General features: G+C 37.0%; 1 protein-coding gene across 2 annotated transcripts in view; it reads right to left on the bottom strand.

The window, feature by feature from the left end:
- Window positions 1–19,640, bottom strand: part of ITGAV (integrin subunit alpha V) — an 84,861-nt gene that overhangs the window by 40,215 nt on the left and 25,006 nt on the right. For both annotated transcript variants that reach the window (XM_045841044.1, XM_045840977.1), the window contains exons 3-12: window positions 16,154–16,245; window positions 14,999–15,113; window positions 9,991–10,052; window positions 7,897–7,942; window positions 5,076–5,201; window positions 4,171–4,215; window positions 3,090–3,133; window positions 2,945–3,001; window positions 974–1,026; window positions 370–572 (exon numbers count right to left, since the gene is read on the bottom strand). In XM_045841044.1, coding sequence (XP_045697000.1) covers window positions 370–572; window positions 974–1,026; window positions 2,945–3,001; window positions 3,090–3,133; window positions 4,171–4,215; window positions 5,076–5,201; window positions 7,897–7,942; window positions 9,991–10,052; window positions 14,999–15,113; window positions 16,154–16,245 — 843 coding nt within the window. The remainder of the gene's footprint in view (window positions 1–369; window positions 573–973; window positions 1,027–2,944; window positions 3,002–3,089; window positions 3,134–4,170; window positions 4,216–5,075; window positions 5,202–7,896; window positions 7,943–9,990; window positions 10,053–14,998; window positions 15,114–16,153; window positions 16,246–19,640) is intronic.

Genomic DNA, 19,640 nt, shown 5'->3' on the forward strand with positions numbered 1-19,640 from the left:
TAGCCAGACAGGACAATGTGCCTGGGCATTTACTTTACACTTGTACCCAAATGGACAGCAGAGGGCACTGTCCCCAAGCAGGAGACATAATCACCAGCTCAGCAGGGCTCCAAGCTGATGCAAGTTCCTTTCAGATCAACTATTCGAACACTCGATTTTGAGGTTGCTTGAATGATAACTCAAGAGAATCAACTTTTTAAATTTCTGCTCTTATTTTTAATGAAGAAGAACAACTTGACATTTAACCTAGTGTGTCACTAACTGTCACTCAAATTCTCTCCAAGAAGGAGGGCTGCACATGGGAGTACAGAACTTTTCCAAATGGACACAGAAAATCGGGGACTCACAGCTGCTGGACTTTGATCTTACCATTGAAGCCATCCTGGTCCAGGTCTCCCAAAGGTGCTATGGCACTGCCAAACCTTGCAAAGACTTCAAACCCATTCAGCTTGGTTGTCTGGAAGTCTCCCGAAGCTCTTTGCAGAGACACTGAGACCTGTCCCACCTCTTGGAGTTTGCCGTCCGAACCACGATCCATGAATAGAGGTGCGCCAATGAACACATCTGCATAACTAACAGAACAGAATCGTTTCCATGAAAGCAAGATCAAATTCCATCTGACTGTTACTAATCACTTCCTTATTAAAATCCCACTTCCTCTCTCCACACCTCCCATAGCCACACTGAAAGCATAAAAAGATCATTTCAAATTGGAACATTCCTTCAACTCTTTCAAAACTATGCGTAATTCATCAAATTACTTCATTCCTTTATTATTATCAAAGCTATTGAAAGAAATTATGGAAAACATAGAGGTTTTCTAGATTTCATGGTAAGATTGCTTCAAATTGGTTCCCTGAATTGAAAAATTAGCAGGAAAGGGACAGAGAAACAGAAGAAGAAATGTTTAGTTTTAGCAAAGTGTTCATAAACACAAGAGGAAAACTTTCTGGAAACATTTTTTAAAACTTACTCATCCCCATTAATGTCAGTGGCAGCGACAGAAAATCCAAAATATGCAGCCATCTGGATAAGAAGAAAAAGAAGTGACTATGTTTCTTCCAACTAGTTTAACAATTGATATTTGTAGTATATTTATCAAGTGAAAAGGATTTTCTTCCCTCTGCATATAGTATTTCAGTCTAAATTTCTTCTCTTTTGTTTATTATACCAACACAGTGACAATCAGGTAATAAGGCTTCTTTTCCTAGATTTATGAGCAAAATATATCCCATGCATGTTATTTCAGTGACCTAAACACACACCATTTAAGTCCAAGTAAGTCAATGCTCCTTCCCAGGCCTAATCTATTCTGTCCCTTCTCCACGATCCAGAAAACACCAGAAGCAGACATGCTATCAGAAAGACATTCAGTCATGGACAAATGTTTTACCTGAATCCGAGAGGCTATAAATGGATGTCTATGCAGTAGAGGTAATAGATAATAATGACCCATAGGTCATAATCAGCTCTCCCTACATGAAGCTATTTCAACTTTAAAGAAATTACTGTTTGGAAAGGCAGGGAATAGAACTCAGATCTTTGTCTCACATTTGAACTGATCACATGCCAGTGGTTTTGCTTTTGAATCACACACAGTACAAATGTGCGTGGGTTTATCATGGGTTTATTATGCAGAAGGGGCAGGAATGTCCTCTCTCTACCACAACAGACCGCTGGTCATCACAGACAGAGCAGCCTGGCTGGAAATACACAGGAAAAAGGAAAGTTCTAAAGAGAACCCACCATGCAAAGCAAAACTAGGGAGATGACGAATTAAAGATGAACTAATCCAAAACAGTCAAGTTAGCAAAACTTCCAAAATTTGATTAGCAGAGATACCAGGAAGGAATGATTGAGGGGATTCCTACATTATCTATTTTGGGTTGATACAGTGTAATTGAGAAAACGAAAGACACATTCTGCATTCCAGTACAAGGTAAGAGCATGAATAACAAAGTGCATTGTATTTGGGGTACCATGTTGATGTGATGACTGAAATTTAACAGAATACTATGCTTGAGCCTTATTCTCTCAGGGTGTGTGGCCTGAAAACATAAAGAAAGGATGCCATTTCCCGAGACAAGTTTTGTCCTGGGCACTATGATTGATATGCTTTCATTTGGTTCTCACCGCAGCCTCATGAGGAAGTTACCAGTATCCTTGTTTTTACACATGAGACATGGGATTTACAGTGGTAAACCCCTTGCCCAGGGCAATAATACTGAGTATGGAGAGTCCAGGTCTGTCCTAATGGTCCTAAAGCAAAGCCCAAGTTTTCCCCCACAAACAGCCAAGGAGGATCAGGGACTGCCTGCAGGAGACGCTTCTTAAGCTAAAGAAGTCACAACAGCACAAAGAGATACCCACACCTGCCTGTCATAACACAACCCTGCGCTTCCTCCCTGGCTGCCCCACAAACGGGAAGAGGTTGTGGGAGACCTCGGGTCTAGTTCCTCCTCCCGTCAATGCTCTGGCAAAGCCCCACCATCTCAGCCGGATAAGAAGTGGGCCTGAACCCCCCCATCTGGAAACTAGAAGTGTTTTTCCTCTGGCACTAATTAACTTCTCTTTTATCATTATTAACGTATTTAATAAAATTGCATCTAATACAATGAAAAATCTTAGATCATTCCTTAAAGGAGAAGTGAATGTCATCAGCAAAAAGAAAGGAAGTTTTTGGCTTTGTGTGTAAGCGATTTGATTTTGTATTTCCTTTAAAAAAAAAAACCATAATATGCAATTATAAAAGTAATTTCTTAAACAAATCACTTTGGTTAAAACAAGTATGAAATATTTCAAGTCTATTTTATATCCATAATATTGAACGAATATTTATTATACATTGAATATTAAACCATTAGGATATTGGCAAGAAAAATTCTAAGACATTAGGAAATGCTGGTATTAAGATGTTAACTGAAAAAATCATTTTAAAGCATACCTGCTCACCAGTAAAATTGTGTAAGGATGACATGTTTTTCCCATCATAAATATAAACCTATGCAGGAAAAACAAAAGTATATGAAATATAGGAAAATATAAGATAACCCAGAGATTTTTTTAAAAACACTTTTTAACTTTCCTACCATTCCTAAAGTCCTCGCTGCTCTTGGAACGCCTGAAACAAAGTCTGAAAAGAAAAAAAAATTAGTTACTTACTTGAAAAAAAATTTTAATCCCTACCTGAGGACATTTTACCATAGCTTTTTAGAAAGAGAAGAAGGAGAGCAAAAAACATCAATGGGAGAGAGAAACATCAATGGTTGACCTATGTGTAAGTGACCGGACAGGGGATGAGACTGTAACCAGGCATGTGCCCTGACCAGGAATCGACCCTGCAAGCTTCCAGTTGCAGATGACGCTCCAACCAACTGAGCCACACCATCCAGGGCACTCCATTTCTTCTTTAATTACTCATCTCTAAGACCAATATTGGAAATTGGAGGAGAAAGGGGGTAGGTCAGAAAGATTTAAGATTTATTTCAAAAGATAATAAGTAAAAGATTTTTAAAATTAGTATCCAATAATAAATAACCACAGGGCATTTTAACCACAAAATTAAATATCTACAAAATAGAAGTGCCCTCAAGGCATTTCTAATCTGTTTAAAAAGAACAATAAGATCAAGTGATCTAAGAAGGAAAAGCTATATTGACAGTAATGGAAACCAACACAGAGCAAATGAAATAGGGTAGAGGTGGCAGTTACACAGAAACGTGATCAAAATCAGGTCAAGTCTATGATTGCAGGATTGAGCTCTGAAGGATGATGGACAGAGAAAGGGTGAGGTAACAACCATATTGACAGAGCCCCAAGAGGTTATAAACTGTGCAGAAAGAAAAAAGAAACCAAGTCTCTCCAAGAGGACTGAGTCTCCAGAAAGATGTGGGGAAGGCACTAAAGATATGACTGAAAGTGCTGGGAAAAGAGCAGATGGGGAAGAGACTGAGGCCCCCAGCACTGGCTCACTTGTAGCCACTACTGAAGAAGAAGTTTAATGCAGACCCAGCTCCTGCCAATGTAGAGATGACTTCCTCATTTCTCCCGTTACATTCCATAACTATGGTTTCACAACACTTTAACTCCTGAAACTTTCAATGCCACTAGTTTCAAAAGCTTAGGCTAAATTTTTAGAAAAGGATGAAATATAGTTGAAGCACATCATACCGTCTATGCCATCACCATTGAAATCGCCAACAGCCACGGAGTAACCTAAACCGGAAAGCAAAGGCGAAAGAAATAGCATCAGGGCCAGACCAGGTAGCTGACTCCACTGTCTTTCAGGATACCTGCAAGAAATCCCTCTAATTTTGTCCTCTAGGGGCACTACATTCATATGAGTATGATAAATGTGTCTTAAAATAACTGAGCTAATCTGATAGAAAAATAATACGTTTATCAATTCTACAAAGGAGTTATTTAAAAACGGTATATTTGTGATTCATCATAAAGTAGTAACAAAAGATTTTCTCAATCAGCAAAGTACTACTTCTGTCAAGTGTACTTGGTTTAATGAATAAGGGAAATTTAAAAAGAGAGCAAGAGTTAATAAATTCTAAAGAACAAAACCACAGTTTAATATAGTCAACAATAAAAGTCCAGGACTGTCTGGGTTTGAATTTCAAAATAGCAGATTGTAGTGAGTAAAACAACCAACCAACAAAAGCTGTAAGTGAATGACTTCAGGCAAGTTATTTTGCCTCTCTGCCTGAGTATCTTTATATAAAATGAAAATAATAACTGTATACTCTCATACACTTCTTCTGAGGATTAAATAAGTTAACACTGAAAAGTACTGAGTACAATACCCAGAATACAGCAAGCATATCTTAAAGGTTACCTATTACATCTATTACTATCATCATAGTATAAATAATCATGCTTTTCAATTTCAGTTACTGAAATATGATATAACCTAAGAACTCATTAACAATTTGAAATTATATGTTCCTTATATTTAAGAAAAAAACCCTTTATCTACTTTACATAAAAAAATTTTCTACTTAAAGCAGCAAATACAGGATAAATCCACCCCCACTCCAGAAAATGAACCCTATTTGGGTGTTACCTACCCAAATAACTGTCATCAAAAACAGCTTGTGCAGTCCGAGTTGCTAGCTGGTTATTATAGGTGATGCTATAAACTTTGGGGTCATATTTGGATACAATTTCTGCCACTTGATCTGATATGAGCTGACCTGGAAAAAAATATATATATATATAAAATAACTTTCTTATGGGAACTCTGATGCAGATGATGGATGGCACTTGCATGAAAGAAAATAGCATTAAATATTAGCATTTCTAATTATTAGCCTTAAATAACTCTTCTTCATAATAGTAAATCAGAAATTTGATGTTATTTTTAATTATTTCTATTCAGCTTAGTACCTAAAATTGGTCTCTGCTAATAAGCACAAATTTCTAAATATAGAATGTCTTAATTCACTAAAGAAATCAATGTTAAATAAATGGAATAATAAAATCAAGGGCTGTTTCTAAACCAAATTCATGGAAACCTGAAAAACCAACTGCAGTAATTAAATATTTTTACCTTAATAATAAAAACTTATTAGTTCAATTGATTTTTTTCTATGCCAAATTATCTGGACACCTTTATAAAGGAAGCAGCCTGAATGGGGTGAGTTCCTTTCTCTTCACAATCTGAAGTAATTAGGGGGACAAGAAATCTAGCCAACTATACAAAAATCAGACCGAACTCTGCCCCAAGAAAGGTTGACTGGTTTATTAAATGCCATCTCCATAACATGAGAAAAATAATCTCTTCATTTCTGCTGTTTTAGAACGAAATTCAATAATATTAGCAACTTCAGTCCTGCTCCAGTTTGTCCAGTCACATGTGTGGCATCTACAGGGCAGAAACACTTTCTGTCTGGCTCACTACTTGACCCTCTGTGCCTCAACGGCACCCAACACACAGGAAGGAATTCATTAAATACTTTTTTGAAGCAAAGAACACAGGAAAATCCATCCTCTGGAATAAAACATCATCGTCATTTTCTCTGTTCTTACAGAGACAACTCTGAAATCTCTGGGAAAACTCACTCTAACATAATTATTCAGGGTGAAGCCTGCTGATTTTAGTCTGATTAAAACAACATTTTCTCTGCCCAGTCACTGAATCTTTTAGCTACATACTATATACCCTTTATAATGACACTCCAATGAACATAATATTAATGGTATCTATATCTGTCCAAATTTATAGTAACTAGGAATGCATAGATTGTGCAATACTCAAGGTATTAAAAGAACAAGTAATTTAAATATGTTCACAGCTGTGTCTCTTGAAAAGACAGAGTTAACAAGCAGCCCTGACTGAGAATCACAAAATCTATCTTTGGTTCCCACACATGCTGAGGGGACAGTTCCCTCCAATGAATGCCATGCCTGGCCATGAAGAAGAAAGAACAAGTCTACGTTGTATACCTACTATCATAATTATTCACATTTATTTTCTCATATGCGATTTGAGCTATTTTTGTTTTTGTTGTAAAAGTCATGCATAATTTTCCTAAATCATTCCAATTTCCAATAGATGTATAATTTACAGAAATTCAAATGTTGTAGTTTTAGTTAATGTCTCTCATACTGATCCTGGTCTTTGCCTGATTTTTTTTTTTTCATTCTCTCCTTTGCCATCCCTTCCAACTTCTCAGTGATTCTCATTTCTCATTCCTTCTCATTATCTTATCATCCTATTTTCCTTCAGGAAATTTCTTACTTTAGCTTCCCTTTCTATAAAGCAAAAGTATGGGTTTTCTTACAAAGCAGCAAGTAAGAAAAACCTAGTGTAAAGTACGGAAGTAAAATCCAGTATCAGAAAGTACTTTCAAATCAATATTCAGAGCTTTTCCTGTTCTTCCACATACTGATAATGCTGGATTCTCAGAATACCAAGAAACCAGAGTTCCAACCTTGTAAACAGCACTTGTTAGCAAAAAATAAGCATGTGAATCTATTAAATAAACATGTGTATCCAAGCAGATTCAGTTACTTATTTTCAAACTCTCAGCAAAAAATGGTCTGTTACACTTTACTCAAATGGTAACTTTATTAAGACTTCCCAGAATGACTGAAGAATGTAGTGTTTCACCGTCACATCAATCAGCAATGCCAGTATAATTATATTCTTTTGAAACTTAGTAAGATTCTCATTTTTAAAACTCCTCAAACACAAAGAAATCATTCCTGACAACAATGATTAATGAGAAAGTAACCATTTAAATATTCCAATGAGCATACTCAAAATACTCTAAGAACCATGAGTTTTCATAATGCTACGATTCACCTATTACAGGTAAGTTCCACACACTCCCTAATGCTTATTACATTGTGGCTCCAGAGCACTGAGGCGGAGCTGTCTGCCCCACAAACAATGCAATGGATTATTTTAGATCACTCCATAATTTACTTTGAAAGTAGTCAGGTTATTTTCTACTAGGAGTATATGTAATATGTTATATATTATGTAATATATTTTATATAAAAATACTATATATAAGTATTATAATAGTACAGTGGTGTTACATCTAAATTGTATTTTTCTATTTCTTTAAAATAATTTGAAAAATCTCATAGGCACATTATAAGACAGATGAGTCTTTTTTTAAAGATTTAATTTATTTATTTTTAGAGAGAAGGGAAGGGAAGGAGAAAGAAAGGGAGAGAAATATCAATGTGTGGTTGCCTCTTGCATGGCCCCCACTGGGGACCTGGCCCTCAACCCAGGCATGTGCCTTGAATGGGAATAGAACTGGCAACCTCCTGTTCAAAGGTAGGCGTTCAATCCACTGAGCTATACCAGCCAGGGCAAGACAGGTAAGTCTTAAACAGAGTCATCATTGGGTAATTTAAACAACATTAACCTACCTTGCCAATAAAAGCTACCAGGGCCACCAAGAAGTACTCTGTCAGCCTAGAATAAATCAAACAACAAGAAGATACATATTTAAAAGCAGGTAGCTTTAAAAACTGAAAGCAATGTAATAGACAACAAAAGCCACATATATACATACATATATGACTATAACATATATATATATGTTAAAGCAAACATAATCATAAATCTCAAACTCATCTAACTCTGTTTCAGTTATGTTCATTGTACCTTTCATAAAATACAATAAAATAAAATAAAAATGGAAAGTTATGATATATTCTTTTAATATGGATCTCGGCTGTTTTACAAATTTGGTACTGAGTACTTACTGCAAAGAATTATGGAGCTAACAATAAGGGGAAGAATCCCTCCTTAACACTGCAGATTACATTTGTGACTACATACGCAAACTTCATTCCCAACAATCACTACAAACTTTTCATCTATAGGGAAATTTTTAGTGTCCTGCAGCTCAAAACAGGAGTGAAGTTAAAAGGTGAATTTTTCAGAGTATGTTATATACACAAGTTGCACTTGACTAACATTTCTTATATCTCTAACAAACTATGTACCTAATTCCAAGTATGTAGTGTTTAAGCATAATATTTTAGATTATGCTGGAGGTCAGAAAAATTACCTCCCTGTTCATATGTTCATATAGCCCTTTCGGGCTATGGAATAGAGACTTCTAAGTTGTCTGCTTTAAAAGGACTCCTTTTTTTCAGAAATGCGTTGAAGAAAGTAAATAGTTAATTTAGCAATGACTATTCACCATATGAGAATATTTCTTGGGTTATAGTTGTACAGGCATAGGTATAGAATACATCAACACTTTTTAAAAAAAATACAATACCTATCTGAAAATACAGGGTCCAGCAGAAGTAACGCCACTGAGTGTGGTTGGTAGGGTACATGTCTCGCTTGAGGTGGACAGCAATTTGAATGTTTCACCTAAAATGTCATATGGTGTGCTTGAGTGTGATACTGTTATGTTACAGAATTACATGCTTATGATTTTGTAACAAAAGATTTTTATGTTCTAAAAAAGGGGCATTATTTGTGCTGGACCCTGTATATCATGCAAGTTTAAACCTAGTATTTAACATTATCTCTTTTTTGCTTCCTTAAATTTTGCATTATGAATTTCACATTGACTAAATTAAAATCAATTACTTAGTAAGGAGAGCTAACTAGAACTATCAAGACCTATTTTAAAGACTTTTAATAAAATATAATTTTTAAAAAATGCTTTATTGGTTTTTCTGAATCATATGATTATAGTTGCTATTATTTAAATAAATTTAAGGCATTCCTTACTTGCATATTCTAAGAAAGGCATATTAAGCTTTCCAAAGAAGCTATTTTTAATCAACCTAGTTTTGAGAATTCTCTAAAAAGTAATTAATATTCTCAATTAGATACTCTCAATTTGACATTCTCAAAGTGTTCACACATCCCACCAAAAAAAGAAATCCACACACACAAAATTACATAAAGGAAAGAAAATTTTCCTTTGAAAATGTCAATGCAATTTTTATTTTAGAAAACTAGATAAAAACTATCAACTCGGGAAAGCATATTAGCTTCGTTAAAAATACACAGAATCCTGAATATAAGGTCCATTATATTAAATTGCTTCCGTTTTACTGGTGCCTGTGGGCACACGATAGATGGCAAATATGCGTGCCTCTAAGCTCTTACGTGACTATATACTAATTTTGTAACAAAGCTCCCATTGATAACTTTTGTAAAAAGTCAACTTTAACTAAAAACAAAAAACTTTAATATTCTAGAAATTAATCTAACTGGCCATTTTGATATCAAGTCATAACCATTTTCTACCACCCACTAAAGAGATCTGCTACTGGCCTCCATTCCCATTTTGATGTCAATTTCAACAAAGCAATATCTAGGGAAAAGAATTATGTAATGCAAAGAATGTCGAAATGCATGGGTCATTTTCACTAGCTGTTTTCATAAAACAAGTAATAGTTATAGAGAAGCTGAAGTATTGACCAATTTTTAACCATGATTTAGACAATAAGGTAGATTGGAATCTCATTTAGTCTTAAAAGAGAACTTACTTTAGTAAAATCAATGCTGAATCCTCCTTGACAAAATCCCTGTCCATCAGCATCAATATTTTCTAAAATAAAAAAATTGGAAATATACACAAACCCAAAAAACAAACAAACAACACAAAACAAGAAAAAAATCTGATATCACTGCAATCATAAGATAGTGTACTAGTTTCTGGGAGTGTTCATTCACCCAGGCACTTAATGAGTTATCACATTCTAAAAAAGTAAGTATGCATGTTATCAGCTTCATTTTCTCAGATGTGGCAACAGAGAGAGATTCAAGTCACCAGGGAACAGAAAGAACACCCGAGAGTGAATTTCAAACTTCTTATTTTTGACCACAAACCACAGTAAGATTATATTTTATATCACAGCCCTGAATAACAGCATATACATATATAAGTAAAATAATTTCACAAAATAATATACTGTAATATTTTGTGTATTTCATTCCATTTTTAAAAAATTACTGATTATGACCCATTATTTTGATTTTATAAAACAATGATGAGTTGTGATCTGTGAGTTAAAAACTCCAATTTAAAATTCCTATTTCTTACTATTATTATACTACAGTTTTAGGTCTTTACACTAGTAAAGAGATACATACATCCCTAGTATATACGTTTCCTAGGTACATTTTTATAGTCAATAACAATAACAAAAACATAAGTATTTAAGAAACATAGTTCAGAGCTTCAAGAGATAGCTAGAACCTAAAAATGTCCTGAGAAAAGCAAACATGAACCAATGCTTGTGACACATTTAGTACCAGGGTCTCATAAAAGTGAACGTCTCTGAACATGAGACTTCCAAGTATTTCCAAATGATAACAGACTCACTCATCCTACTCTTTTGTAGTTCCCCTTTTTTGTAGTTCTCACAGAAAGAGATAATTTCTGGACAGCTGGTCAATTAATTAAAATAAAATTTAACCACGAGTAATAATGTACCTAGAATAGAGGTAAGGATGAACCTGAAGATTCTCCCTTGTTTTAATTTTATAACAAGGAAGAATGAAAAACCCTACTCTTTAGTTATCAAGAATTTTTTCTTTATTTTTCAATTACAGTTTATATAAGTATTATATTAGTTTCAGGCGTACAACAATTAGACAATCACCTTATGACGTGACCATTCTGATAATATCCAGGAATTCTTGTAGCCAATGTTACAATATAGAAATAATTATGCTATAGTCTCACTGTTTTGCCACCCAAATACAGGAACCAAAAAACTCTATTTTAAGTCACTAGGACAACTTGCAAGAATTTCTGTCAAATACTCCCATCAAAAATTTTGAACCCATTTTATAAACTTGGGAACTGCCCCAAGATTACACAATTAATACCTAAATTTAGCGTTGTTTTGTTTTTTTTTAAAGAAAATACCCTCAGGAGTGTAATGCTACCCCAGTGTAAATTTTTCTAACCAAGAGGGACTGGGAAAATGCAGGGCTGGGGTTTCCAGTGTCTCGTGAACTCATGCTAAGGAATTCTGCTCTGACCTCAAGCCAGCCATTGATTTCCTTTATTCAAGTTGCATCTGGAGAACTATTTCAGGCTATTTACAAAGACATCCTTTTTTTATTATCACACTGTACAGTTACATGCTTTATATGGTTTCCCAGAACATCTAACACTACTCTCCTTTACAATTTTCTTAACAGGTACACATTAAACTGAGTGTTTATGACAATGTTAAGAATTTTATGTTGACTATAGCCTACTTCACTGAAGGCTTTTCTTTTTATTTCTATGGACCATTAATATTCCTCCTGCTTGTTAAACCTGATGCTAATAATAATAGTATTGATTACATAGTGATATTATGATTGAATGACATAATATTACTATTGATTATGACAGTGAGAGCAACTAATGGTTATCAAGCCCTTCCTGTGAGTCAGGTACTTACTATTTGTTCTACAGCATTTTCCTAGGCATTATCTTTTTAAATCTTTACAGCAATCCTATGAGAGATATTATTATTATTCACAATTTTCAGAGAAAAAAACTAAGCCTTAAGGAAGTGAAGTACTTGACCATGGTCAAACTAGTAGCAAATAGAAAGCACGGAACTGAGCCCAGGTATGTCTACGCAGGAAGAATGCAATACCTCAAATCAATAATGTGTTTGTGATTCCCGGAAGGACAATCAAAGAAAAGGAAAAGCCAATTAGAAATCAAAATGAAGAAAAATCTGTGCACACGTCAGAAAGGAACAAAAGACTCAGTCTGAGCAAGTAATTGAAAGAGTGTTCAAGTTAGAACAGAAAGACATTTGCCCAGTGTGTAATGCCAAGAATGGTCATACAGTCACAAAAAGAAAAAAGCAAATGTAATCAGTAATAGAGTAAGTGTTTTACAGACAGTGAAGTTACATGCCCAGGGGGTCCACATGGGTTATGTTAAAAACAAAAGCAAACCTACAACAACCCCCCCCCCCCACACACACACAAATGACCACCACCAAAACAAGCAAAGGTATCAAGATCTTAGCAGTGCAGCTCTACAAAGCTGGAGTTCCGCATGTAAAATCAATCACTGGGTTGTATGATGTGTTGAAGGATGAAGAAAACACAAGATACTAAATCCACACCTCTGAAGTCTTTTGTGCAAAACAACATTTTCCCAACAATGAAACAAAGGCCCACAGAGGTTAAGTGAATCACCCACAGCTACAGGCAGGCTCTCGGCAGATTACGAGACTATAACCCAAGTTCTCAGATTCCCACTTGTGAGCATTTTTACCCAGGTAGGTTGCCCCTATAACCGGGTCTTGTAGGTAGCAGCTCAAGGTCCAGAAGTTGAGTGGGAAATCACGCACAACGATCCAGGGATCCAGACAGCCACGTGCATCGGGAAGAGAGGCATTTACTTCGCTGTTTTGAGGTGGTTATTTGTACTTTTTCTAAGATTTGAGGTTTTTACTATTTAGATCAGGGATCAGCAAATCTTTTCTTTAAAGGGCCAGACAGTAATTACTTTAGGCTTAGGGGCTGCATAGCCTCTGTGGCGATACTCAACTCCCCCTCTGCAGACAACACGTAAACAAATGGGTACGCTGTGCTCCAGTAAAACTTCCTCTGAAACCAGGGGCTCACGAGCCACAGTTTGCTGCCCTGACTTGGATGTTAAATACATTAGAAAATAAGGTTTTAGAAGATTTTATAATTTTTGTGCCTAAATCAAATAAAAATGAGTGCATTTCATAACAGATGGATCACTCAAATGCTGCCTCATTCCTTCAACTACATGATGAGAAAAGAACTATTTATTACTGAAGAGACGAAATAACAAAACTACTAGATTAACGTGGCAGTATATCCACAAGGAAAATCATCAGAATGCTTGTTATCAGAAGGGTTCATGCACTCTTATACATCAGGAATTATCTAACCCTGTATTCATGAAAGCAAGATGCATGCTTTGTAGAAAAACTGTGCTTAATACAGAGGCAACTAAACTGGAAAACACATTCTATTGTTAGTAATACAGGGGAAAAATTCCTTTGGGATAAAACAGACCTGGTTCAAATCCTCATGAGACCACTTGATACCACAAGACGCAGGGAAAAAAAAATCCTTCAACTGTCTGAATCTATTTCCACATCTGCCACAGAGGCATAAGGGTGACTGTGTGTGCGCGCCATGTAAACAAGTTACAGACCTGGCACACAAGAGCTAGCTCACTGTTCATAGCTATGATATTATCTTCTCACAATAGGAGCATTTTTGCTATAGAGGAATTTAAAACACAAATTTCGTCCTCACATTTCCCATGCACCACAAAGACGACAGTGCTAAGACCAAAACACCAACACGAGGGTGATCCAGACAGCATCGGGCACCGAGGATAAAACTGCCAACCCCTCTGTCCTGCGCAGGAAGTGCTTTCTAGCCTATCCTAATTAACAATGCCGTTCTGGCAGGGATCATTCTTTTGATGCCTACCTCTTGGTTACATACGAGTAGGGTCATGGTGGTAGGCTAGAAATGACTGTTTCATGAAATCATGTGCCATTCCTTGGAGGTTCAACTGCTTAGAATTTTGATAACTGAGTAGTTTCATAGGTCATTTAACATGGAAAAAATAATCTAGCAGTAAAAGTCTTACATGTTGTACTTACGGGTGACCAATGGCACAGAAAAAATAACGGCCTAAAAAGTGCTCTAGGTATAAACACCATGCTGCATTCCAATAAGCTACTCTTGTGTACCTAGTATAAGGAGAACCTGGAGCAACGGCCAATTGAACCAAGGTGACAAGGCAAGAGGACGTGTGGCTCTCTGAGGGAAAAGGATGTACGCAGAGTGTGCAAAAGCATAATCAAAACTAAAAGTGCTCAAAACCATCTTTAATCCCAATATCAATTTCACTTGAAATTTCAAACAATACTCAAGAAAATTGTGACATCTTTTATTTTAGATTATCAAAAGAGGGGTGAGCTTGATAATGGATCGATAAAGAAATTCTAATAAAAGCAAGGAAATTCAGACTCAGAATCCTGAACTCAATGGAAGGTAAATACCTTCCAATATAAATTCTGACATTTTAAGACAAAATTTTTATTTTTAACATCATTAACATAAAACTCTATTATAAAGTTCTGAAACTTCAGTATCCATCAAAATCACCTCGTAGAATGAGTTTAAAATGCAGGCACCCAGACCTGGCCTAGATCAACTGACTCAGAATCTCTAACATCTCTGTTAGAAAAGCTCAATGGAGCATGTTTTGACTAAAAGTGACAAAAAATGCAGGTTTCCAAAAACACATAGCAATTATTACTAACCGAGAAAGATGAAAATTAGTTCGTAGTGAGACAAGCTTACTGACTTCACGTGTAATTACTTTCCACTAAAAAGACTGTTTTCATTTCGCTGTCATCAAACATCACAGTATGTCAATAAATATTAATACCCACCCGTACACCCACACACACTCACATTTTTAACAGACTAGGTTTCCCAACCCTCTTAAAGGCTGGAACAGCCTCCTATACATACTCGATCTGCATGGAGCATACTCAACAGTCTTTGTTCCATCCTGAAGAAAGCATGTTCCAACAGGCTCTCTCTCCTGCTTCATTTCAGTCCTCCAGTGGTACAGTGGGGCGCAGGCCTGAAACCAAAGGAGGCGGTCCGGGAATAAAAATCCTCTGGAAACACCAGTGTTTCAGACAATCCCGACGACCTCAGAGAAATAATCCTCAGGTTGGAGGATTATGACATACAGGTTGTACGGGGTGGGGCAAAAGTAGGTTTAGGGTTGTTCGTACGGAAAATACTATAAAATTAATAAATAATAATATAAGAACAAACTCTGTGTTCTGCCTACTCACGACTGTAAACCTACGTTTGCCCCCCACCCCATCCTCTGTATTTACAGCCATGGCAAAACAAAAACCAGGTAAAAGGTCTAGTTAGAGAATGTGGGGCCCAGAGCAGAGCCCAGGGACACCCTGACATTAGAAACTGAGCAGAAGAGGAGCCACTAAAGGAGATTGCAAAGGGGTAACCAGCAAGATGGGAGAAAGGCAGGAGAGTACAGTACCCCAGAAGCCAAGGGAGGAAAATTACTTCAAAAAGAATGGGTCAACTGACCTTGCTGAACAGTGCTGAGGAGGCAATAAAAATAAGGACCAGGGGACTTCAGTGGCCTCAAAGTCAAGGGTGACCTTGCCTGTGCCTATGTGAGCCTGATGGGAGAGGCTGGGAAGAAAATGTGCAGTGAAGATGCAGACATGGTTACTACTGAAACACTTTCTAAAAGTTTCTGAAAAGAGGAGCAAGGGTTTGGGACCATGACACAGGGGAAGATGAGGCAAAGAGAAAGTTGCATTTTTGAAGAAGCAGGCCACTAAAGGGTTTGATTAATCAAAGGCACACCATTCCTTAACCTGACTGAAGAGAAACAAACTGATGGGAACTGTCAAGTGAGGTGCAAAAAATGAAAATGTAGGAGTGAAAGCGGAAAGTAGCAGAAACCCAGCCTGTGAAGAAGAGAAAGACAGCGTGGCCTTGGAGCAAAGCTACTTTATCTCACTGTACCCTGTGCCCCTGAGCACGCTGAGGTTTCCTAGCAGCTTTTAAAAATAAAACTTCTTTGTTTTCACATAAATCAACTAAACTCACCTATGAGTAAGTATCCAAAGGGCTTACCAAAATTTTATCCTGCTTTGATCTCACAGATGCTCCAAACCACTGGTGGGACTTAAATTCCAACGGATCGTCCTTGGCAAAATCTCTATTGCCTAAAAAAAAAATTTTGTGAGGGATGAGAAACAAAATATATAATCGATGTATAACAGAGTCTATTTTCATTCAGCCAGGCTTAAGAATAGCGTGGCTTTGATGAGTCAAATAACGCATTGGCTATTTATCTCATATACTTTTCAACTAATCAGAGAAATAAAATACAAGATGACACAGAAATGTCTTAGGGTTTTTATTAACTTTATCAGTTATCATAATGGAGAGGTGAAAAAGTAATAGCAATTGAAGTTTTTCCAGTTGCTAAACTGTAACATAATTAACTATTAACAAATACTTATGATTACCTACTGTACTCCCAGAAGTTCTTTCTGTGGCACAAAGGTGTTTACAAAAACAAAAGGCTATGAAACACCTGTGTAGGACACCAGCAGTAAAATACAAAGTCAAAGACCAAGATGGTGCTAATGACACTGTAATATGAGAATTAGAATCCAGGAGATGTGATGTGGCTGGCAGGAAAAAGAATTAGGTCTGGAATTAGAAATGCAAACATTTCTTTTTCAGTCTACGTTATTGAGAAAATTATTCCCAAAGTACCAGGGAGGGAGGGAGGGAGGGAGGGAGGGAGGGAAGGAAGGAAGGAAGGAAGGAAGGAAGGAAGGAAGGAAGGAAGGAAGGAATCCTTTCCACAGTAAAGCTCTTCATCTGGTCAAGGAAAAAAATTCAGAAATACCTGCATCCAGTGTTTTGGTAAGAAGAGACTAATAATTTTTAAACTCTGACTAGCTCCACTTAAAATCTCTTTATAATAATCATTCTTTATAAGTGTATTGGACAAATATAGCAGACACATGTCAATTCAAGAATGCAGGCCAATATGTAAATATCATCAAAAGGTTTGGTTAAATCTGTTCCCTGAAGCTCACCCATCTAGGGTAGTACTGTGGTTATTCAATTCCATTTTGAAGACTTAATACTAACTAAAGAGTTATAAATATAAAAGATTAATGAAAATTTCAATAATGCCAGTTGTCTTATATTCAAGATGAAGGGTGAAACCTTGTTTATCGTAATACTTTTACCTTTTTCATTGTTTCAAAAGTTTTTTTTATGTGTCAATTTCCAAAGGCGACTCTCTATCTGTAATCCAAACACCATTGTTCTTTGTCAGTGGTCACAAAGGCACCATTTTATAAGTAGAAGAAAGGAAGAGGAGAAATGGAACAGCTAACATAATATATGCCCTTCACCATGAAAATCAAGGTTTCCCAACAATGGTTGGCTTGCCTCTGAAGTCTATGTTCACCACACTGTTCCCGCACAAAACAGTACACATCAGTGACCTACAGATCAGAGAATAGTCCGTGAAATCCCTTATTTTCCATCCTTCCATAGTTAGGTTAAAGCCACCTAACTAGTTCTTGCCAATAAGCTATGAACACAAGTTGCAGTTCAAGTTCAAATCTGCTCCCAGTTTAAGACAAATTAAGAGTGGATATGAGTTGACTAATTCTCATGAAAATGCAAATAAAAGCCACAAAAAGATATCATCTCATTCCATTTAGGACAGCTATTATCAAAAAGAAAAAAGGTAAATGTTTGTAAAGATGTTGAGAAAAGGACACCCTTGTGTACTATCAGTGGGAATGTAATTGGTACAGCCATTATGGAAAGATATATAGATTACTCAAGATAAATCATATGATCCAGCAATCTAAACACAGAACTAACGTAAGATCCAGCAATCCCACATCTGGATATATATCTGAAGAAAATAAAATCACTCTCTTGAAGGGATACCTGCACTTCCAACATTCACAATAGCCAAGACATGGAAGCAACCCAAATGTCTACTGATGGATGAATAAAAGAAAATATGAGGATACACAATGGAAGTGGAGTAGGTGGAAGGTACACTCACTTCCTCCCAGGACCCAAATGGAATCAGAACTAAAATATATAACACCAACAACAATAACCAACTGAAAATTAGCTGAACAAAACCCTTACATCCAAGGACTTACAGAAGGAGCCATGTCAAAACTGGTAGGGAGGGCGGAGACTCGAAAAGGGGTGGCCCGCTCTCCCATGGGCAGTGGCTGAGATGCCAGAGGGATATCTCAGCTGCAAAGGTTCCCCCTGAAGAGTGTGGGGTCACAAGCCCACATTGGGATCCCTAGCCCAGGAGCATCAGAACCAGGAAGAGGCACCCACTTAACATCTGGCTGTGAAAATCAGTGGGGATTCTGTCTACCAGGGAGGGAAGAAAGTTTGCTAGAGACACAGTGCACACTTAAACAACAACACACAAAAACTCATTTACACCTAGTCATCCTGGGATCCCACAAAGGAAAGGCAGAGCAGACTAGAATCACGTGAGGAGAGACTGGGGTTTGTACCTCTGGGGAGAGAGCTAAAGGGACAGCCACCAGGATCCCTGTGCTGAGTCCCTCTCCCATACCACAGACACCATCCTTCTTGGGTGGAGCTAAGATTCAAAAGCAGCATATCCAAAGGGAGACCTCAGCATGCACCAGAATCTGCTGAGACAAGTTCCACTTAGTGTGGCCGGCACCTGCCTGCACGGCAGCTTGTACAATATGGCCGGGGTCAATCCTCACAGTCAGCCAGCTTGAGGGACAATCCCAGGCACAAACCAGCCAATAGCAATCAAGACTCATTACAACAGAGGCCTCTCATAACCCACCACACAAGAGACCTTCCTGGAGTACCCAGCACAGGAGATCAAGGAGACTGTGTCACTGGGTCCCACAGGAGACCTACTACATGAGGCAACCCTATCAAGACTCAGAAACAGCATATTTAATGCTGTGGGGAGCATTCTAATGCTATCTAATACATAGATACAAACCCACAAGTGGGGAGTCAAAGAAACATGCCTCAAGTGAAAGAACAGAAGAAATCTCCAGAAAAAAAGGTAAATGAATCAGAGGCAATTTTGTATTTACCAAATACAGAATTCCAAAAAATGGTTATCAGCGTGCTCAAGGAACTAAGTGAGAACTTCAAAAGCATGAAAAACAACAAAGAAACATGAAAAAGAACCAGTCAGAAATGAAGAATAAAACATCTGAAATTAAAAATAAGCTAGAAGGAATAAACAGGAGGTAGGATGAAGCAAAGGCAAGAATCAGCAATTTGGAAAGCAAGGTAGCAGAAAACACCCAATCAGAAAAACAAAACAAAAAAAGAATTTTTTAAAATGAAAACAGTCTAAGGAGCCTCTGGAACAGCATGAAGTGTAACAACATCTGCATCACAGGGGCACCAGAAAGAGAATAGAGAGAGCAAGGGATCAAGAACCTAGTTGAAGAAATAATGGCCGAAAACATTTCTAACCTGGTGAGAGAAAAAGACACACAAGTCCAAGAAGTGCGGAGAGTTCCACACAAGATGGACCAACATCACCCTA

This window comes from Phyllostomus hastatus, unplaced genomic scaffold (genome assembly GCF_019186645.2).
Source record: "Phyllostomus hastatus isolate PE091 unplaced genomic scaffold, TTU_PhHast_1.1 phas_contig_1, whole genome shotgun sequence".
NCBI lineage: Eukaryota > Metazoa > Chordata > Mammalia > Chiroptera > Phyllostomidae > Phyllostomus > Phyllostomus hastatus.